This window comes from Phaenicophaeus curvirostris, chromosome 3 (genome assembly GCF_032191515.1).
Source record: "Phaenicophaeus curvirostris isolate KB17595 chromosome 3, BPBGC_Pcur_1.0, whole genome shotgun sequence".
In the NCBI taxonomy this organism is placed as follows: domain Eukaryota; kingdom Metazoa; phylum Chordata; class Aves; order Cuculiformes; family Cuculidae; genus Phaenicophaeus; species Phaenicophaeus curvirostris.
Window position 1 is genome coordinate 78,409,307 of NC_091394.1, and position 23,810 is coordinate 78,433,116.

Here is a 23,810-nt window from a genome sequence, read left to right on the forward strand (position 1 = left end):
GCTAGTCCGGGAACCCAGGAATATTGCCTGTACTGACGTGGTCTTGTGGCCACTGGAAGCCACAAAGCTGTATGTGGTCTGAAGTCTTACATCAAAATAAAAAAAGTTATAAATGCATCTATGCATGCAATGCAACTACTAAGATTGCTAAATGCTCTAAATCCTGCTTCATGCAAGGGTTTTCTGTATATATCATGTCATTTCTGTCATGAAAGCTAGAGAATTGAAATACATTGATTGTACCTCCATGCTAATACCAGATACTGCTAATATTCTTTGAATAACTTTTGAAATATTTAGGAGAACTTTTTGTAGAAATACCTCTTGAAGTTGCAGAAAAGACAAACATTTTTATTTTACTTGCTTACTCTAGAAAGCTTTCAGTGTGTGAACTGTACTTGTTTCTATCTCTGCGTCTATAATCTTCCTGAAAGAGATGATGAAGCTGAACTTATGTTTCCTATCCCACTTTTAAATCACACTTTGCTGACATGCTCCTTTTTTAATGTTATTTCTAATTGTATTGTAAATGTTATCTGTAGACCTGTAAAGTGAAATCCTTGCTCTAGGAAGTGGAAAAATTCCTGCTGACTTCCCTAAGGCCAGAATTTCCATCATGGGTTTTCAATATAATTTGGTAACAGATTTGCAGATTTAATTTCTGCATTGCATTAAAAGACTGTATGTTAGATAAATATGTCATTGGTGTAAAGCTGTGTTTAAAGTAATAGTCGTGTGTTTTTGTTTTTACTTTTGGTCTTTTAGTTTCCAGCGTGTTGTCCTTTTTGGTTTTGTTTTATTGCTTTTTCTTTAATTTTGCTTACCAGAGCCAAAGCCTTAGTAGAAGAACAACGCCTTTTGTTCCTAGGGTTCAGGTAAAGACTTCGTCTGCCTGACAGAAACCAAAGTTGTGATTTTTTTTCTTTTGTTTGTTATGGAAAATGCATAGTAGGAAAACGTTACATTATAGTCCGTTTTCCCATACTTCTAGTGTGTTGCTTTAATCCATATTAACAAGTTTCATGTCATCTTGTGAGCAGCTTGTAAAATTCTGCATGGGGGTTAAAATATTAAAATAAAATTTAAAGAGACAAGTAGATTTTGTTTGCCATTTACCCAATATTAAACTCATGTAGGTTTCAATACTGATTATGGCTATGCATCCCATGTACAAAATGCGTGTACTGTTTAAGCAATAAATTATTTTGTGCTTGAGGTTATTATGTAAAGATGAATGTCTCTTTAAATCATTCATTATCATTACTTAACACATCCTTTTTTTGCATTTTCCAAGTAATAGTAGTGCTCTGAGTGGAAGATAGGCAAAAAATTTGTACCTTGTTTAAAGAAAAGATTTCTTGAGTATGAAACATCAAAATAACCAGAATTCTATTTAAATAAAAAATGAATTCTCCCATTGTTTTACTGAATTTATTTAGCTTTTGTATTCTTTTTAGGTACAAGTTGTTTGCCTTTTTTTCATTAGGAAACTCTTAAAGTATTGTAGATTAACACAAAAGTAGGTCTACTAACATGTTACGATGCTTATCTTGTTTTGCTGCATGTTCTTCAGCTTTTTGTGTGTAGAATATTATCTGCTTTTACAAAAATATCTTTTTCGAGAAGTTAATTTTTTGTGTGGGAGCTGTGTAAATGTTTCTCTTGTTTGATCAGTTGCTCAAGGAAAGATGAAAAGGATTATCTAAATGATCAGAGTGCGATGACTAAATTTCATATTGAAATAGAAAAAAAGATTATGTATAGTTAAAAAGGAATTCTACATAAGACTGAAGGAAATAGTTTGGTTCTGACTCATATTTGATAAAATACATTTTTTTCACATTATGTTATTTTCCAAAAGTAGGTCTTACAACTGTGTAAATGTAAATACAAAATAAAAAATCTAAGATAAATATTGATATTAAAAAGTAATGTCTTGATAGTATTGATTTAGGTTAATATAATATTATATGCTACTCCCATAAAGTGTCTTTGTATTAAAAATTTACAACATCCTTTAGCATGATTTAAGAAAGTTGCTTCATGGTGATGAAATAAGAAAGGGGGTGCAATGAGTTTTTAAGTAGTTCATAAAAGTGAATATTCTACATGACATAAGTAGCCTTTTAATATTTATTTTCTTATTAGAAATGTAAAAAATAAATGAATAAATGATATGACAATTAATTGTTCAGTTTAAAAAGGAAATGTCTACCTGAAACCTGCATGTTTCATGAAATACGGTAATGTAGAAGTAACATTATTCCTTATTTTATTCACATTATATAAAATAAAGAAATAGACACAAAAATTGTCAGTTCTGCTTAGACTAATATCCTTTAAAAAATTACTTTGGTCATATTAGTATGACATATAAGAAAATGTAATTCTTAATAGAGAATACCCAGCAAGAGGTGAAATCATATGAGGCTTACTCTCTCATCTCTGATTGGTTTATTTTGTAGATTGGACTTGTCTTTAGCCCCAGTTTTGTTTCTGCACAATGTCTGTGGAGCCATTGTGGACCTCTAACGGGTTTTATTTTTGGCAGAGCTCAGTAACAGTCAAAGCTAAAGAGAATGTTTGTGACAAGAGTTCCTGAAGAACTCAAACTTATGACCTTGGCAACAGCTTTACAGCTAGAGTGAAACAAAAATTCCCCCATCTGCCTACTTTTAGTAGGGGTGGCAGATAGTCTAAAATCAGTTAATTTAAGATATGTTTACATTGCAGGCTGCAGAGAACAGAAATTCTCTAGTGATCTTTAAACAAGGGTATTAGAAGCAGTCCAGCAGCAGTGCAGAACTCTGGCTACTTCTTGGCATGAGAAACTAGCAAACTCAGAGCTCTGAGCTCTGGTTTATGGTTCTCAGGAAGTATACATTTTGTTGTGGGCTGTGGTATATTTGTGTCTGTAGAATTCCCTAAAAGCATGAGGAGCGCCAGACACTTCTGTTTATACCTATTTGTTTCATTGCTTTCATCAGGAAATGCACATCTGGATTCTTGATTGCATCTTTACTTGTTAGTCTGAAGGTTATCCTGGTGATAAATGTCCCACGTTCTGGCACAAATTCCTTTTCCACACTTCTCTCCATGTCATTCCATTCATTTTCTATCTCTTGTATCAGTGGATGAATTAAACCCTGTCATTATTACTTTATTGGGAAGAAAACCCCTCATTTTCATTTTTTCCCTACTGTGCACCTTTCTCCTGAATATTTATTAATTCTACAGTACTTGGAAAAGCATGTATTTATTTCCTGAACTTTTAGATTTAAATTAACATGCCAGCAATTTTCTAAGTTAGAGTGACGCTTTGCAATATCTTTATAGGGAACAATCTGTTCTTAAATTTGTGTTTTCCATACAGTATCTCTTGTTTACTTGGTGGAACCTCCTTCTGAGTCAGAGTTGCCATGAAACCACTGGGTTTATTTCTAACTTCAAAAAAATCAGACTTAATTTTTGGTTAATACAAAACATCAGTGTATGTGATCATGTATAAAAATATATGCTTGTGTCTATTTGGCATTATTGAAATCAAGATGAAGTCACTAAAAAAGAATTTTTAAGAAGAAATCTAGATTAGTGTAGCCTAAAATCCTCCATAGTTGTCTGGCCTTCATATCCTGGAGGCTCTTCAATTTGACAGTCTTTTTTTGTCTTTTTTTCTAACGGATCAGTCAGCATCTGAAGCAGACAGCAATAATAGTTTGGTTCAGCAAACCTCAGTAGTCAGGATTTATTAGAGGTGTCTTTAACAATATCACCTCAGCTGTGCCAAAGAGTTTACCACCCCAGGGCAGTTTCTGCATCTACATAAGCTTAGGTCCTAATAAAATGATTGCTGTAAGCATTTCTTAAATAAACTGAGAAAATTACTTCTTCTTTTCTAACAACAGGTCCTGCTGGTAAATCTCTTGTTACAGAATAATGCGAAACAGAAAAATAGTATGTCAATTTCAAAATATTGCTTTAATAAACAGCAAAATTAAAATGAACAACAGAAGAACAAAAATCCCTGGCCAGCTGTCTCTCAAATCCAGTGATGTCTGAGCAGGCTGTGTGGTAGAAATCATGCTACAGGCCAGGTGGTACAAGTTTTATCTCTTTTCCATGAGATCCATAAAAGAACCCTTATATAACAAATCAAGAAATAAAGTGTAGCATCAGATTGTCAGGGGGGTTGGTACTAGATGATCTTTAAGGTCCCTTCCAACACTAACTATTCTATGATACTATGATTCTATGATTCTATGGTGCTATGACTCTAATTAAGAACTTCAAATATTCTCTGATTTAAAATCCAAAGTTATCATTTAAAGATACAATGTGCCTCTGTGTTGTGCACAAAACCACATTAGAATTGCATAGTTAATCAAATAGTCAAGCGTTCATGTGATAGTAATATAGGAAGCAGCAATGATAATATTATCTAGATTTTCCTAGTTCATTTCTCTTATGCATATGTATTACACTGTGAGTCCTAATTACTTGATTACTTCTTTTCTAGAAATATGACCTCAATCAGTGCTCTGAAAAAAGTTCCTATTTGAGATGAGAACTGAATGAAAAAGGATGAAATCTAGTAAACTGAATTTATGTATTTAATTTATATCACTTAAGTTATGCCAGCTTCAAGTAAGTCTGAGGTGCCTTGGGGGGGACGTAGGACTTGTACAGAAAAAACCTGAATATCTGCAGTAACTGATCCAGCCCAAATAAAGGACACCTATCCCTATTATATCTATTTGAAACATAGACTGTTTCAGAGGGTAAGTTGATTCTCCAGAGGAAGGCGTCTTCTGAGGCTACAGAGAACCAAACAGGAATACTAGATACCATTGTCACATCTTAGAATGCAACCCCAGCAGTCAGCTATTATTTACTGTTCCATGTGTAGGAGGCTTATTCCAGAAACAGGACTTCTGTGATTTTGTTTAAAATGAAGAGATTTAACCACAGAAAAGTGCCTTTATCATCAAGCTATTGCACATCTCTTTCTTCTCTGGAGTAAGAAGTTTCATATGAAGCTGACATATTTTGTGACTGAGAGTATAAATACATAGTGATAGTAAAGAAAGGTTAATTTTAGTACACCAGATTCCAGGCCTGCTACCCAGAATATGTATTGATCTTTTATTAGACCACTGTTGGTTGAAACCCAGAAAGAATCCTATGAAGCTGGGACCAGACCCCCTCATCTCTGTCCCCCCCTGTTGACTATCCTCGTTACCTGACTGCAAAAGAGTTCTTGTTTCTTGCACTCTGCGTGGCAGGTATTCTTACCTGAAAGCCTGTCACAGGGAATGCAGCAGATAAGCTCTGTGGATGGCGGACCATCTCACAGTTTTGAGAATTTAGATGCTTGTTTACCTGAATGTAGTTTACATAGAAATTTAGTCAAGAATTAGGTATATATCTGCTAAGGGAAGGAAAGCGTATGAGTGTGTGAATGGCAAATAAATTTCCAGAACTTCAACACTATGTAGAAAGATCTTTAGAAAGCATTCAGGTTCGATCACTACTTAGCTGAATTTTAGGTACCTACATCCTGAATTATCTAGGCAGGCGACATCTTATTCAAGAAGATATTTACAGGCCTTAGCCTCCACATTAGCTGCGGCCAGAGTGGTTTTCCTGTAGAGTATTTGATGTGTGTTAATTTTTGCTTTCCCTTTCCCTCATTTGGATCAGGATTGCATCGTTACAGTTGCTTAGATGTTCTAAGATTTTAAAAGTGTCATTTCTGCATGTTTAAAAACCTGCTGTTGGAGGGTTTGTAGATTCTGCTCTGTTAGTCTTATGGTTCTGAGCATCACACCTGTACATTAATGTGGGCTGAATAATTCAATGTTCTTATCTTTTTGGTGTTAGGAATATTTTTTGCATACAGCTCAACAAACTATAAAAGAAAAAAATAAGTTCCTCATCTGCTTTTCTGCTATACATCTGCCAGCACACAACATAAAAGATATATAATATTCTGTGAGGTGTGTTGGGATTGTCCTGCACTTATTAAGAATTGACAAACTATGATCTGAGTCTCAGACAACCAGGTTCTGTCCAGGCATAATACACACATTGGACTTTCCACTGCTTTACTTAGCACTTCAAATCAGGCTCCAGGGTCTCATGTCAGGTTCCCAGACAATGAAGAACATGTAGTTTGTAAATTCCTTTTGAACTATTTTAAGGGATCCACCCCTTAATACACCAGAGCTCTGGGAAAGAGGAAGGGATGGAATCCAGTCCTCTTGGACTGCACTTGGCTATCCTTTCTCACTTTGTGAACAGAAAAAATAAGGTTCTTGTAGGAAAGTACCATACTATTTGAATACTGTCGTAATACATATGCACAAGAGAGCCAGAATTAAATCAGTCCTATTCCCAAACTAATTTTCTGTGTTTAGTATGCTAGTCTAACTCCTTGTTTTGCATTTTCCTTTCCAGTTGTCTGCCTTCTTGTAGGATTTTCTTTCATCCCAATCTCTCCATGCAACTTATTTTGCACCAATTACAGAATGGCTCGTTCTTTTCTCACCTCATTCCATTTCTATCATTCAGTCTGTTTTTACTCCTCGTTTCTTCTGTGATCCCTCACATTAATGCCTCCATTCTTCCTGTGTTTCACCAAGAAGCATCCTCTATCCTTTACTTCCCCAGTAATTCTAAAGCAGTTTCTGATTTGTTATTTCTTTCTTCTAACTCCTTGAAAATGCAATCCTATCCTCTCCTCCACAAGCTTCACTCTCTCAGTCCCAGTTTCTTCCCTTCTCTTGTATCTAAGTCAAATGATTTCTTGGGTTGCAAGTGCCTGTGGTGCATATTGGAGTGGGAGCACTGTGAACACAGGAAAGAGAGAGCCTTCTGGTCATAATTGTGCCTTCTGACCTTTCTTGTAACAATCAAAATTAGGGAAATTACAGGGGTATGTGCCCGTTATGTACCAGTTGTTCTAATTTTTTTTTTCAGATTCTTAAGAGAAAAGTAGAAGTTATAGGTCAATGCAAATTTTGAGTTCTTGTTCCAAAACACAGATGTTAGAGCACCTCAAATAAATGGTGTCAGGTGATTTAACTTCCTGCTTAGAGTCATTTTGGCCAAAAACTTTTTGGCCAAAGTTTTCCTGCAAAAATCCAATCTGAAACAAATAAATATTTAACCAGAATATGAGTGAATAACTCTGCTTACATTTTAGACACCCACATATGGATTATCTCACATTCACTCAGTCCTAGTTTGTGATAGTGTCTTGATCACAGATATATTGCATTCTGCTTATTAAAGGTTTTTTTTTTTCCAAAACCAAGCAGATAAAGAAGATTCTCTTTAGTGCCTGTCCCCTTGGAGTGTGGGACTAGGCAACACTGACCTTTGGTTGAAGTCTTCCAGAGAAGCTTGTGGATGGATACATTTAATCAGAGAACATTTATGTTGACTTGCACTTCAGAGGTCATTAAAGATTTGCTTTGGATTCATGCAACGGTGCAAAGCTTTCTACTTATGATCTGTAGCTGTAAGGGTACCTATATTCCAGATAGCTTTCAGTTTGGAAAAAATACTAACAAAGCCCCTTGCTACACAGGAATGAAGGAACAGCATCTAGAACTTTTTTGAATCTGACGTATTAAGGATAATTTCTCACACAGTCTTTGACTTTAGCTACTAAAGCCTCAGAGCCCTTTAAACTGTCAGTACCAGAAACCTATAAAGTCAGTATTATCAGGCCAACAGCATGGTAATAGAGGACAGATATCCTCCCCTTTTTTATATCAATTCAGACAGTGCTGGCTGCTGGCTACAGGAGTTGCACAATCTAAAGAAGATGTACACTGCCTCCATTGATTGAGTTTTTGTGTCTTAGTGTTCTCACTTACAGAAGTATAAGGAATGGCAGAGAGCTACATCAGCCTCTTTTTGGTGGGTCAAAAGTCTTGAGAATTGCATCAAGAACTTTCTTTAGGTGACTGAAATGCTGAAGATGAGGAACTATGAAAGCAGATGGAGACCTGTCTGAAATAATGTGAGATTGACTCCACACAAAGAGCACCTTCCCATAGTTATGTTTATCTTAGCAGGATATATTCATGCCTAAAAGTGCACTGCTTGGTCGAGTGTGAAGCTGGGCATTATCCTCTTTGATTCCCCTAAGTTCAAGCAGGGTCAGTATTTCCTTTAAATGTCCTAGTTTGTCCGTTGTCTCAGACAAACTCTCTGTGCAGTAAGCCTCTTCCATCAGCTGTACTTAATGATAATGAAGTGATACCATCATGTAATGAGACCCCAGCTATTTGGAAAGCTTTGCTTTGTCCTAACTGCACCATTTCCCTCTTCTACAGTGAGTGCTCTAAAGTAGGTATATCCTCTTCTTGAATAAATTATTTGCAACTATGGCGTTCAAACTGGAAGAGCTAAATAGCAGCTTCTAATGACTGTAGTAAAGAAAAGGTAGCAGACCATGTCTAAGACTGATTAATAATAGTTTCTACAGATAAGTGATAGTAGTTTTTGCCTTGTTGTTACTGAATTGGACTGTGAAAAGGGTTGGACTACTGAGATTTCATCTTTTACAATTTCTGGAGAGCTTATACAATTTCAGCATGAGTTTCTGCATCTTGAAAAACATTTAGAGATTTGAAATATTTATGGTCTTATACCATAGTCTCAAGCACAACAGGACATGAAAAATTCATTCATTCATTGTGCATAAACTCCCTAGAAATGTATATGTATATGAATACCATGCATCAGTAATGCTAGTAATACAATATCACTGCCCAGAGAGAATAATCCTAACCAGAGTACCATGTGAAAAACAATTAGGATGAAATAATGTACTTATTATGAAGGGTTTTTTAAAAAGTAACTCCTGGTACATACTGAATCTATTTTAGTATTAATTTATTTAATGCTTTGTTATAAATACAAAGTAGAACATTATATTTTCTGTGTAAGTAACCAATATAAAAAGAAGCTTCTGAGCAAAATTCATTTTAATGATTAATATGTAGCTTTATTGTAGAAGTTGACTAATGAGTTCACTAATTAATATTTTCTCATTACAGATAAAACTGTGGTATGACAAGGTTGGTCATCAATTAATAGTGACAATATTGGGAGCAAAGGATCTTCCTTCAAGGGAAGATGGGAGGCCAAGGAATCCTTATGTTAAAATTTACTTTCTTCCAGACAGAAGGTAGGGTGAACACAAAGACAAGGGACGTTTGAATAAGAATTAGTCTGATACTCTGGTAGCATGCACAGCTGAGTTTACTGATTATACATACAGAAAAAAATCTTACAGTTTGGAATTTCTTTGTTGGATGGATTGTTATGGACTTGCCAATATTTGAACAGTTGCTCTAGATACTTAGTTTACTCAAATTGCTGTAGTGTGTGTGGAGATGCTGAAGCTATGCTAAACTGAGAATCAGGTCTGCTTAAATTATCTTATCTACTTTTTCAAGATTATAAAGCTAACAAAAATGTCAGAATGCTTCACAATGTAAGTTGCAATAATTGGAAATATAGAGAGGAAAAATACTTTAATTAAATACTTTCAGGTACACAGATAGAAAAAGTTACATAACATGAAATGTTATTATACTATACTGGTGTATTTATGTGTAGTATTCAGAACTTTTTCTTTAATTATAATTTGTGTTTTGTACCACTTACTCATCTTATCAAAATGGTTCAGGTTTTGTTTTCTGACATGCAAATTAATTTTTTTTCCTTAGAGGGAAAAACTAAGTAAGAAACAATATATTTCTTGTGTAGTAGAAGGAAACATGCTAGAGGTAAAATACACTTAAATACGTCAAGCGTTTAATTAGATGAAAATTCTGAACTGTATTTAATTAAACAATTTTCATTAGAAAAACTTGTCCAATATAACTTCTTTCAGTTCTCAAGGTAAACAAATCTTTAGTATAATAGAAGTAACTACATTATTTGTTTTAACAGTATGTTTAAAGATATATTAGTTAATATTTTGTTCCAGCTTCTAAGTAACTGTTCAGAAATAAAACAACTGTATTGCAATCACAAGTATTAGCAAACGGACAGTACCTGTATTGTCATATTAAAGTATCCACATACATTAGTACTAGAGCTGCATTATGCAGCAATGCCAGGTTTAAAATTAAGCATTGTTATGAGAACTCATCAGTATTCTCAGGAGAAGGAGCATGGGAGAAACTTGTTTCCATCAGAAAATATTAATTTTTTAAGCAGAATTATTCTACAAAGCACACTGCTTTCAGTAACAACCAGGAGCCAAAGCCACGAGTTTCATGGTAGCCTTGCATGGAAATCTCATCAGGCTCCGAAACATAAGGCCAACCCTGCAGTGGAGATCCGCCTTCAACCTGAGTGGATTCTTGGGGTGACCCAAAGCATTTCAGGGGTCATTCGAGTGCTGCTGGAAAAAGACATGTAGCTTATTCTTGGGATTTGAGATTTCCCAGCTGTGGAGCCCTTAGTTGGGAAAAACCTGCAGAGAAGGCCCTACACTGCCCACAACTCCTGACCATTGCTTCTTGTAGACCAGCTGCTCCCTCCTGGTTTGCAGTTGAACAGTCATCCCCTGTAGGCCTGGAAGGTTGAGTAAACCAGCTGGCTTGTTTGTGTGAAATGCAGATTTTTGCTGTGCCCAATGCTGTCTGCAAACATGTTCTACTCTCAGACTGTGCTTCATCAAATTCCCATTTATAGAGTATATTTTGCTTGATTAAATCCCTTTTCAAAAAAACCCACCAAACAACCACATAATAAAACAATTCTGTTTTTCAGGGAACTTCTTAAAATTGGGATTGGCAAATGAACTTTAGTTTTTAATATGAATTATCCTAAATGTACGTGCTGAAATTTATTTTATCATAAAGGTCTAACCCTGGCATAGACTATAGTTCCCATGATGTACTTCTGCTTTAAGATTTCCTACTTTCCGACATATTTAATATTTAATTATTTCTTTCAGTGATAAAAATAAAAGAAGAACAAAAACAGTAAAGAAAACATTGGAACCTAAGTGGAATCAGACATTCATTTATTCTCCAGTTCATCGGAGAGAGTTTAGAGAACGAATGTTAGAAATTACGCTTTGGGACCAAGCACGAGTTCGAGAGGAAGAAAGTGAATTTTTAGGAGAGGTATACAATTATTGGTAGATATTATAGAAATACAGTTGCTCACAGATTCATGTCTAGATGCAGTATTTTTTAAAAAATATTAAATACAGCAAATCAAAATTGTTTTAAATTGTTGTATTTCTTATTTCACTTAGAAGTAAACAAATAGTGATGTTGCAGTTAACACACAGTACTGATATGAGATTCTTTTTGTATTTGTTCTCTTTAGTGACAGCATGCACATGATTCCTCAATTTCTGTTAGAATTGCTAATTAAAATCCATATTATTTGTAGTTCCATTTTACAAAAATGTTGGAAAGTTGCTAACTAACTTGCTACAAGATATTTAAATGCTTTAAGGGTTGTCATAGGGGAAAAAAAATTCTTGTGAAATATTTTTGTTATATATAGTGTTATAAAAGACATAGGAACTCCTTTCATATTAAATGTAAGATTTTTATCAACCTTTGAAGTCCTTAACAATAACAGAATAGAATAAAATTTAAAATGTTCTACTGTGTAATGCTTTCCTACTTTTAAACATTTTTTCTTTTTCTAGATTCTTATTGAGCTAGAGACAGCATTACTAGATGATGAACCTCATTGGTACAAACTTCAAACGCATGATGTCTCTTCATTGCCACTTCCCCATCCCTCACCATATTTGCCACGCAGACAACTCCATGGTGAGAGTCCCACACGGAGGTTACAAAGTAGGTTTTTAGTTTTACACACTGCGTAGAATGAATTTGAATCACTTTGTAATGAACATTAAATTATTGTAGATGGAAAGCTGACAGAATCTGTGTTCATTTGTAGCTGTTATGAATTAGGTGATTTATGCTATTTGAGAAGAGTGTGACATGCTGCAAATGATAATATGGAACACCATTTTTTTCTTATGAGAGTACCTAGTTCAGATTCTGAGCTTAAGCAAATTACCTTGGTCTTTTGCAATGTGCTGTTTTTATCTTGAAGTCCTATCTCCTATGCTATATTCATCATTTCATTGTTTAACCAAAAGTGAGCATGCAGTACCTTTCTCTTTAGCTCGTACTTCTAAAATATAACGTGACTTGTATATAACATAATGTGTAGCTAAATTAATACTATAGCCTATTGCCTTGTTTTGACAGTATTTTATGTGGCTATGTTCACAAATAAAATTTCTCTTAAAATTCTATTTCATAGGTTTTGGTATACTTAGTCCACAGTATTTTCATGTTATCAGTAGATATTTTGAAAATAGAGTATGAACAGTATACTATTGAAAATGGATACCTAAGAATCAGACAGTAAAGGATGAAAATCTGTCTCCTTAATACCACTTCGTTTCTCTAGTTTAACTGCTCAGAACTGTCAGTGATTTAAAACTATCCTTCATCGAATTAACTTGATAAAATATTAGTTCACATTGATAAAAAGCCCCAGACAACAAAGAAAACCCCAACAAACCAAAAAATATTCCTAAGAATTCTCTGGGCTTTTTTTGAGTCATTGTATATGAGTATGTTTGCATATGTTACACATAGAAACATATGCATGTGCAGCCACGCAAACAAGCTTGGATATTTCATATGTTCTATGTGTATTCTCTATAAAATAATCCCTTGGATGTAAGTATTTCAAATAGTTGACAGTTTTTGTGTCTGTGCATTGGATGGTGAGAAGGATTAAAATGCTCCATATCATAATATTTGGAGATAGATATATTAACAGGGTTACAGCACATAGTCTTCAAGATGCAAGATTATATTTATCCTCAAAAGGAGGTATCAAATTGAGAGTTAACAGGCAAGGAATTCTGGTTCAGTTCAATCCTCTTTAGTCTTCTCAAGCACCATGACTGTTGTTTAATATTTTAAATTTTTTTTTCTATATTTTTTCTGCCATCTTGTAACATGTTTTACGGAGTTAAATTTTCCATGTAAAATTACTTTTACAGACAAGATGGACATTTCAGTATCTGTTTGCATGTGAAGTTGGTGAAATTCTGTGTTTCAGAAAATATTCAGTCCTACAAACAAACCCAGCTTGCTTGGCAGTAATTCCTGTCTGTGCAATAAATAACTGCCACGAAGAATGAATGAAACAGTAATTTATTTTGGAAAAGACTGTATAATACTTGAGTGAAGATTTGTTCAATGATACTGACTCAAAATACTAATACTAATACTAATACTAATACTAATACTATCTGAACAATCTTATATGCCTGTCTGGAAATGTAGAGGGAAGGACTTAGCAAAACTTCTGGTGTGGTCAAATATTAAGATTTGCTGAGAAGGTCCTGCTTTCCAGTGAAAACAATTTACCCTGGCTGTTTCCAGAGCAGTATTTTGGACGCTTGAGTTTCTAAACACTTCAGCCAAATAAGCATCATCAAACGCTCACTGTGATTACTGGAGAATTCACATGCTCCTACGATAAACTATGCTATATACATTCCTACTGAGATCAGGACCCCATACAGAAGGATTTTCTCTAATGTCCTGGGAATATAGGCACTTCTTATGTGTAATAAAACACTTTCAGTTTAAACAGTTTTACATGTGCACACAAGGGCTCTTGGAATGAAAATCCCTCCTTTTGGGAGACTAGAAAGGCCTTCAAATGGAAATTTAGGTCACAGTTCTGCAATAGCAGCAGAATATATTTATCAATTAAAAAAAATTTTTTTTAAAAATTGGTGTTACACCTCTGAAATGGAAATAAAAATGTGTCTTTGTGTCCAGAGAAGTGGTGGGATATCCTGCTGATGATATTCAGAACTCAATTGGACAAGACCCTAAGCAATGCAATATAAGTTGGTCAAACCTAAAATAAGCGTTGTACCAGCTGACCTCCAAAAATCCCTTCCCTACCTAAAAGTCATCAAGAGGGAGCTGGTGAAGTGCAGACAATGGATCTTATGGCTGTTTGCCTTCACTAATGTTTATAATACACTAATAACCTATAGAAGTCTGGTTCTTCTTCCGTTTTTTTGAGGTTTAAAATGACTGTTAAGTTAAACTTAATGTCTTAGTTTCTGGTGACTGAAGGTCTTTTTGTATCCTTCAATAAGAATTCTTATATACGATGAAACAGAAGATGTTATCCTGTGGCACATTACAGCAATGTGAAAAAAGTCTCCAGAATGAAGACAAGGCATGTCTTTCAAATTTGTCTGTCTTTTTCAAAGCACATCTTAGAACATTTATTGTGCTCTTACACAATCAGCTGATTTCAATTTCTGGGGCTGCAGTTTAGTCCTCCCACCTTTCGTTCATTTCTGTGATGCCTCTATGTATAGGACTACCGAGTACAATATGAAGTGCTTTATTGCATGCCTCCCAAAATTGTTAGTGTGAAAAATAATGAGAGGTATTTTGAATGTCAAGATTGTTTGTTGGTTGTATAAATACACATTAACACATCTAAGCTTTCTTATTGTTATGATTGCCAAAGTTGCTATAAATACATATATTTGAAGACAATACTTAAATGTTATTCTCTGAAGGTATTTTAAAAGAACCACCTACACTTACCACTTACTTCTGTTCTCTTTTTAGTATCACTGAATTGTAGTGTTACTGACAAAGAGCAAACTGTCAGCCCTGAAAACTGAACTCCTATATTTACAGACAGCCAGTAGCAAAGTGCAAGCTTCCCACAGAACCCCATATGCCATTTATTTTTTAGGAACCAGTTTTCAGAGGAAGTAGCTGAATTTCTACGTGTATTTATTTCTCAATGTCCTCGTGTGGACATTATGTTGTGTTACAGACTGATTTAAGCCACTTGTTCCTCTTCTCTTGCCCAGTCCTCTGATCCATACAATCCATTGACATCCTAGTGCTGAAGAATTATTACCATGTTTTTCCTTAGCATTTTTTGAAAGACATCTACTTAGAAACTGGAACGCAGGATTTTGGTTGAATAGGTCTTTCAAATAATTATAATTCAGATTTTTTGTAAACTGACTTTTTTTTCTTAACCAGTAAGTGTATTTTAAGCTTGTTCTCACATGAAATAGGAGGTAGTGAATAGGTCTATTTTACTTACTGTTCTGAACTTTTGAAATGAATTCTTAAAATGCCTAAATTTTGAGATAAAATTTGAGATAAAATCAGCCATATATTAAAAACTCCAGACAACACTAACTAGAATTAGCGATAAACTGAAGTTCTTTTTATGTTGCCTTGGAAAAGAGATACATGAACAGAAAATGAATGATTATTTTAAAAAAGATCTGGAATTTGTTAGTTCAAAATATTATTGTTCCACCTCACATTAGGTAAGAGGCTTACTATAGATGACATTGAGAACAGAACACAGTTTGAATGTTGTGTTCGTTGTTGTGAGGATCAGTGGGATGGAAGTTATTAGTATTCATTAAGAACTGATATGGAAATCAAGTAGAGCTTATACCACGGGACTGCAAATCAAAACTTACTTGCTCACCATGTAGCCCAGAACAGAGAGATATCAGACATCAGTTTGAATCTGAGACGTTCTTACTCTGTCTTTTACAGATCTGTCCATGTACTGTGTGTGTTTGTGCAGTATGAGCTGGTACTGTTTAGCTGATAAAAAATAATGGGTTATTGCGTATTTTGAAGAACAACAGTTGGCTCTTGTTAACTCTGAATTTGCTTTAGAAGCAGATTTTGTTTTACTTCAAGTATTTTAAGAATTTCTCAATTACTTTGGATGAAAAAGCAACTGAGACAAGATTTCTAGGTCAGATTTTGCAACTTTAAAGCCAAGCTATCTGAATTATTGATCTCCAGACCATAGAGAGAGGGTGTAAACTATAGATAGCACCTAAATACCAACACAAGGGAAGAAATGTGAAAATAAGAGTAAATCCATTTCCAGGTCTCTAGTTCAGCGTAGGTATGTGCAGCAATGGAAAGAGAGCTTTTTGTTGCTGTGAGAATGCACAATATGGCTTGAAAAAGAAAAGTGAAGATTTCTATTTTAAGCATCCTCAGTAAGGGAAAATAGTAGATCCATGTGAGGTAAAATCTTCTGAAAACAAGGTCTAAGAGATTTTAGGAATGACAGTGTTGGAAAATCAACACATAGAAGTCCAAAGTGGTGGATCAAATTGTATTTTTTCAGGAACTGGACACCAGAAAAACCAGTCAGGATCAAAATAATTATAAAATAATAGACTGTGAGTTAGCTTGCCTTTGAAGGGAATTTTTCTCTCATTACTTTTAGAGTTAAAGTCATCAGTGATTCAGTTCACTGGGTTTCATGATTCTTAAGACCTAAAAAAAAATCTAGAGGGAGAGAAATTATAGCAATGAGTAATTAAACTGTGGCAACAGAAATTAAGTATAGTTATGTTCTACAAAAATGAATGCATACAGTGTGCAAAAACCTTTATATAGCATCCCTTTTCTGAATTTTATTTATTCATTCAGGTGGTAAAAACCCCTTTATAATGCATAAGTGAAGTGTTTTGAATCAAATGAAATGTTTAGTCATCTTTTTTTCATCAGCTTTGTACATTTTCCTGTCAGACAATATTTTCTGGAGCAATACGGAGACATTAACGTACCCAATATTATTACATCTGACCAGAAAAAGCAAATTGATAGACTGAATTAATAAATAAAGGATCTCTTTGCTTATTAATTTTTGAAAAATATTTTTAGGTGGACTTGTCATTGTTGGGTACTGAGGGTGTTTTTGAAAATCCATGTCTGTACCATGAAGTCATAGATGAGCTGAATGCTATATACTGTTAATTTAAGCCTTCTCTTCCATTATTTAAATGTTAAAAATTTCAAATCTATATTGTATAACATTCTGTATTATATTAAGAAATACCACTGGTAGTACAAAAATCAATGTTTAATAATAATAAATAACAATATATTTGGAACGTTACCCTGTGAAATTTGAGTCCCTGTATTTTGAACCTCAGTCTTCCAATGAAAGCTGTTGACTTTCTTGGAACTCTTTGGAGTGTCATTTTACTGCAAAATCAAGATCTTGCTGTCTCAGCAATTTCCTTTTAGTTTGTAGTGAATATGGTAAGTTAGTACAATAATTTCATACCAGTGTCACTGAATTTACTTGAGGAAATTATAATGATGCTGTTCACTGGTAGGTAAGTGAGTTCTACTTAGTGGAAACATGCATCAGTGAGTTTTTTCACATTATAATATGGAGCATTTTATAATCAGTAATACAGACTATGAATGGTAAATATGTGATACGTATTTTCCCTAGAGAGCAAAAATAAAACTTTTTTTCTCTTTCATGCTTCTTCCTTAATTTTTCTTTCTTTTATGAGGCACAGGCCTTGGGCATGTTATATATGTTTGCATGCATTGATATTTTGTTCATAGAATATGTATATATATACACACACTAGTATTGTATTTATTATACACCTATGATTTATTTATTATATTTATTGTGCATCTATGGTTTATTAAATACTTTAATTCAAAGGTATTTAACATGATACAGGGGTGTCTGAAAAGGCCTTAAACTACAAAAATATTTTTGTTTTCCCAATAGTAGAAACTTATTTAACATACTAATTCTGTGCTGTTTGAAAACTTTTAAGTAAAATTTATTTAATTGTAATTAAACTACAAAAATACTTAAAATCCTGTTTTGAAGCTGTTTAAGGGAATTTGATTATTCATGATGCTGTTGCTCCTGGTCAGTTGATAGTATCATGTCATTAAACTACTCCTCTGTCATGTAACGATGACAGAAAAGCAATGCTCTTTGTTGAAATAATGCAGTGGACAGGGTAGAATAACCTTGCTAAGCAGATAAATAGCAAGTCAGGTGATCTTTAAAAAGGTTCTGAAGTATGTAGGTCTATATGGTAGCTTCATTTTCTAGCTAAACGTAGTGTATATATGTATATTTTTTAATTGATGCTGTAGAATAAACTATAATATAACTGTGATGCTTCTGATGAAGTTTACAGATGGGTTAAAAACTATTCTGACTTCTTCCTTTCTATGTTGTGACCATACACAAATAAACACGGCTTCCTTAGTTTCCACTCCCATATTAATCTCATTATTTTTGTAATCTTCTGTCCTGTAAAAAAACTTTATCCTTTCATAAATCTTTCCAAAAGTTAAATTCAGAAAGTCCATGAATTTTAATTATTTAAATGATTTCTAGGTTCTGTTAATTGATTTTTTAAAAAATTTTTTCTTTGGTTTTAAATGTTAGTCTTGAACCTTTAGTGACATTCTGATCTTGCTGGAGTAAACCAGAAAACTTCCCCATACTCCAGTTTTTCACTAAATTCATGACTAGAAGAGATTTGTAACAAGGAATACAAATATTAGAGAAATTATACACTAAAGCTCACATCTAAAAGTTTGTAAAAGATGGTAAAAAAACCTCATATTATTCACTTTGAAATTATATAACCTAATGGAATTCTGAAGCTGGGCCATAAAAATTCATTATATTTATCAATAAACCCAGTTTGAAAATACAGAGAGTTAGAGATTGTAAGTAGTAGATAATTTAGTCTACACATTAAAATAGTTAGTGCCTGAATTTCAGCAGAAGTGTGACTTGTCAGAAAGTACCTACTCATCCAGTAAATTCTTAATGGCGTTAGTTGGCAAGAAATTGAAATTTTCTTTTTCTATATGACACTGTCATATCCTGTCATCAGAGGTGCATCACTTACTCATGGACTGTCGCTCAATAATATAGCTACTCAACTATAAGGCATAAAAACAATTCATAATGCTAGTGGCAAGATACTGTTCATGTTACTCTTGCTTTCTGGCTTCTTGGTATTACTTTATGGAAGTAGCATTTACAAAATCTGCAAATACAAAGTAACATGTCCCATTTCCGTAGCTGTCCAAATATTTGCATACTATTATATTGTCAAATTTAGAAAAACTTGTATGGTTTTATGGAAAGCTAAAATATATAAACCAGCCAGACTTAAGGAATGCAAATAATAAAGCAGATATTGCAAGTATTTAATCACCGTCTTCACATCAGGACTATTAAATTCACTGTTAAACAATGATATGTGCTAATAACTTCCTGCTGAGGTGCCAATAACTTTAGGCACCTGAAAGTTACTGTACACCTAAAGCTAGTGAGGTGTACAGTAACTTTAAGGGTAGCAGCTCATATTTTAGGCCTAGTTGAATATCTGGTTTGTCCTTAAAAAGTTAAAAACTTACTTGTAGTAAATGTGCAGCTGTATTTCAGAACTGGAAATGACTGTAATAGCTTTCATAGTCCTCTGTGGCTACTGATTATAAGTGTTGATTCAGAAGTGGCAGGCGTTTTTGTGGTTTAATTTCTCCCAGTTGCTTGCATTTTATTTTTTTTTGAATGAATGTGGCCTACTATATCAAATTCTTGAGCCTTCAGAAGCAATTATAATAAAGTTTAAGGTTCTTACCATCCCTGTTACATGTACTGATTCATATATTCTTCCCTGACACTACTTCATTTCAATATTTGTTTTCCAGATAAAGGCTTATATTCATATAATTCAGGTAATTTGTCAGCATGCCAAAAATGCTTATTGCTTCCACTTAAGTGCAAAATTTAATTAAATATTTTATTGTTGTGCTTTTGCTACCTATCGTGCAGATGCTAAAATGCTTAAATGTTCCTTGGCTTTTGTTGTCTGCTTTTCACTCATAGGTCTTTTGTTGGCTTTCTTTCTCTATTCTTAACATCTCAGTATTGACATTGGAGCAGTATTGTAACACTATACTTGCTTTGCTTGCCTTCATTTTAGGTAGAGCTTTGGTGGGTAAGCTAGTGAGCTTTATAACAGGAAAATGCTATTTTGCTTAAGCTATATTAAGAGGAACACTGTTGTATTACAGCTGTTTAAAAACTAACATAAGTATTTTTAGAGTACAAACGGGGTAAGTGAAGTACTGGCAAAACTGGTATTTATACTGATACATATTTTTGCAGTTTCATATTGATTTAAATCCCTACTTACAAATCCAGTTACTATATCTCAGAAATTAGCCTTATTAAATACAAATAAAATCATAATGTACAGTTTTTAGAAGCTTAAATTATGTAGCGGATTTCATGTAGGACATTTTGCAGTTCTTGCAGTTTTAATTTTGGGAATCTCAAATAATTGGTTCAGCTACTTATCTGTTAGCTATGTTTAAAATATGAAACACATATTGTTAAGAAAATAAATCTGATACCATGGTGGAGAGAAAGAAAAACCCCAAAGGATGTTTCTTGAGTGTAGTACTGATAAGTCTAGTTTCCATTTCATCTGCCTTTAGTCTCCCATATTCCTTTTATTCTTCTCATGTTTTATGATATTTTCACATGGGAAGAGATCATGTTTGCTGTGGTGACTGTGGACTTGTGCACATGTGGACTAACCACAAATTTTAGCTTAAAAATGTTTCATTTTCACTAAAGGCTTCTGATTTATATCTCTCTCTTCTATCCGGCAACCATTTTCAAAGAACTGTAGGAATTTAATTAAAATTTCTTATTTATAACCCTCTGTCAATGTAGATGAAATTGGTCAAAAACTTAAAAAGAGACATTATTATGTGCTGAAGGATAAACAGACAGACTGACATGGAGACAGCAGGACTGCATGAGAAATCAACTCACCCTAAGAACCCTCAGGCACATAATGCATGAATATGGGAGAGCAAATTCTTAAGACAGTTGTTGTGAGACTGATTTTAGGGTTGCTTATATGTCAGCTTTGGATGCAGAACAATTACAGGCAATGCTAAGTTACTTTAAGTGGTTGTGAAGGCCTTCTGTGAGCCTCAGGGAAGGAGCTCATAATCATGCTTCACTACCCTTTGTTCCCCCAAGGAGTCTGCAAAACCTTGTAAAAGCTTCCTGCACTGTAAGGGGCAGGATCCCCAGCTTGGAAGCTCAGACTGCTTTCTTTTTCCTTCTTTTATTTTTTTTTCTTCCACAAGGAAACATAGAATTCCTGGGCCATAAATCTGGCACTTTCTTCTGTGTTTAAGCTGACTTACCATAATTTTATTTCTCTTTCTATCCCCTGTCCTTGTCAGTTCTGACAACAACAGCTTGTTCATATAGGCTTTGGTAAAGTTTTGAATCTCACATTTTAGTTATCGCTTGAGGTTTATATCAGAAATATTAATAATAGAGTGGAGCACAGCTCTGTGCCGAATTTATTTGTCATGTGGAAGTCAGAAGATCTTTCAGAACTCTCCACAGATTTATGGTACCTTGCAGGGAAATATTTATGACTTCATATTGTCTCATTCATGTGGAAGAGTTCCAGTTAGGATGTTATTATGGAGAGAATGTGATCCTGTCAAAGTAAAGTAGAATAGACTTGAATAGTTCAGTTGGAAAGGATCTACAATGATAATCTAATCCAACTATCCATCCACTTCAGGGCTGACCAGAAGTTAAAGCATGCTATTAAATGCATTGTCCAAATGCCTCTTAAACACTGACAGGCATGGGACATCTGAAGAAGGTTGTCTAAAAATGCCTTCAAAGATTTCCATATTATTTTTATTCATAAGTTGTTAGAGCTTTCCATGGCCACCAACACTGCAGCCTGTGTAAAGTTAACAAAAATAAGGATTTGGTTCATAAAATGGAATAAATCACCTCACTATTTTCTCTCTATTATTGCTAGTCATGAAGATAAAAATTGGAAGTTTTTTACACTTTTTCTGCCCAATAGAAAGTAAAAATATAAATAAGACAATTGATAAACTAGTAAAAAATTAAAAGAAAGTACATTAAATGAGTCTAATGGCTTTTAGGTGATGGGCTTTTTCCCCAACCCTGCAATGAAAGTTTTGGTGCAGATGCCATCAACTTCCACTTCTAGTGTGCACACACTGTTGCAGAGTTGTTATGCTGGTGAGATGTTACCTTATGCAGCAGTGGTAGGGAAGGAGTAGGTGTGGGAGGGAAGGAGGATGTGAGGGTTATTGACTTCTATTGGAGAGGTTCTTCACTGCCCCCAAGGTAAGTTGACCCTGGTAAACAGTTTCATTGATAGCTCAAGGCCATTGAAACCTAAACTTGCTAAGGTGTATGAGAATATGTATTTTGATTCACGAGATTGAGGTTATGCTGAATAGAAGTATTTTTTATGTGGCTTATGCTCTCTAATCATACAGCATAGTATCTGTTTTGCCCTCAGTCTGTAACTGTAATAACCGTTAGTCCTGGTAGAAGGCATTCGAAAGTCAATATTTACCATCTGTTATCACCCAGTTATCAGGCAAAATGGTACTAGTATCCCTAAGAATGTTACACTTATAAGATATATATACCAATGCAATGGCAGTAAGACTTAATGTCATCCCTCATGTTTAATATCCATCAAAGAAAAAGTTAATTACATGCAAATCATTGGCATCAATGCATTTATTTGATGCACCCTGTGTCCTGGATGTTACGTGCTTAAACTTTTTACTGAATTTTGAATTTATGTTAGAATGGATTTAGTCTTCTTGCTTTTGAAGTAAGTACCACACTTTATAACATATTTGCCAAATGCTATTAATTGAAATACAAAATACCAGTCTCATTAACAATATCCCCTCGAAATAATTTGAAAGAAGCTTCATTTTCACATTTTCTAGATAAACTACAAATTGTTATTTTTGTTTCGTGGTCAGTGGTTCAAATTACTTAGATAATTAAGTGGTATTTTGTGGCAAAGTTAGGACTGAAGCCTAAATCTTAAAATTTGCACTGTCAATAGGTTAAAAAGAAAATCTAAATCTATCTAAAATTGATATATAGCAGATGAAATTACTATTGCCAAAAATATAAGAAATGTTAAACTAAGCTGCCAGAAATAGCAGTATTTTGAATACCCAGTTCAATACAGGATTTTGACCTGTGCACTTTCTAGTCTGTTCCATTTCTGAAATGAATGGAAAACATTTTAAATAAATTTAATCTGATTCCTTTGCAGAAGTTACATATTTGAGCTAGTACTTCCTGACATATTTAATTAATAAATATTTCATATTAATATATATTAAAATATTTAATTGACATGCTTGCCTTCCACTGTCCTTCCTGAAAACATTGATTTCTGAAGATAAAACAAAGTAATTAATTCTAGGTTAAATTCCTTCTGACTTCTTAACCAGCATTTCCATTTACATTTATAAGTACATGTGAAATATTAGGTAAACATGATTATTTTTCATTTGGTTTAAGTCTGTTAGTAGACAGAGGTGGCTTAACATAGCCTCTGCCTGGGGAGACAGAATAGGTGATCTGATCTGAACAAGGCTTATATCTTCTCACAGAGAAAAAGGTTTTGTTTTTAAGGGATATCAGCTGTTACAAGAGACTTTCCTCTTTGCATTAGGAACGGCAATTGGAGGAAGCCCTGAAATCTGATTTTTCTCTTCATTCTACTGTTTCTCTACTCCCATCCATGGGGCAGGTCTCAATCCCCATGCCCTGACTCTTCCCTGTAGCTTGGATGGGAGTAAAGACTGAGGTCTGTGTATAAAAAGGGAAGAGGGTCCTTAGATCTTGGAAGGTGATTTGGAGTTGAGGGATTAGGAGATTCTTGGAAAGGTGGATGTGGTTTGATGGAACAGAGAGAGAGAGAAGCCTTTGTCTTTCATACCTGTGGACTATTGAAGATGCTTAGTCTTTCTTTTCTGCCTGATATATCTCGTGGCTAATAA

General features: G+C 34.2%; 1 protein-coding gene across 50 annotated transcripts in view; it reads left to right on the forward strand.

The window, feature by feature from the left end:
* RIMS2 (regulating synaptic membrane exocytosis 2) overlaps positions 1 to 23,810 on the forward strand; it is a 465,641-nt gene that overhangs the window by 254,311 nt on the left and 187,520 nt on the right. For 43 of the 50 annotated variants that reach the window (XM_069854488.1, XM_069854512.1, XM_069854460.1 and 40 more), the window contains 5 exons: positions 828 to 875; positions 9,072 to 9,202; positions 10,988 to 11,159; positions 11,699 to 11,852; positions 19,620 to 19,646. In XM_069854488.1, coding sequence (XP_069710589.1) covers positions 828 to 875; positions 9,072 to 9,202; positions 10,988 to 11,159; positions 11,699 to 11,852; positions 19,620 to 19,646 — 532 coding nt within the window. The remainder of the gene's footprint in view (positions 1 to 827; positions 876 to 9,071; positions 9,203 to 10,987; positions 11,160 to 11,698; positions 11,853 to 19,619; positions 19,647 to 23,810) is intronic. The other 7 variants (XM_069854467.1, XM_069854505.1, XM_069854506.1 and 4 more) reach the window with 3 other exon arrangements.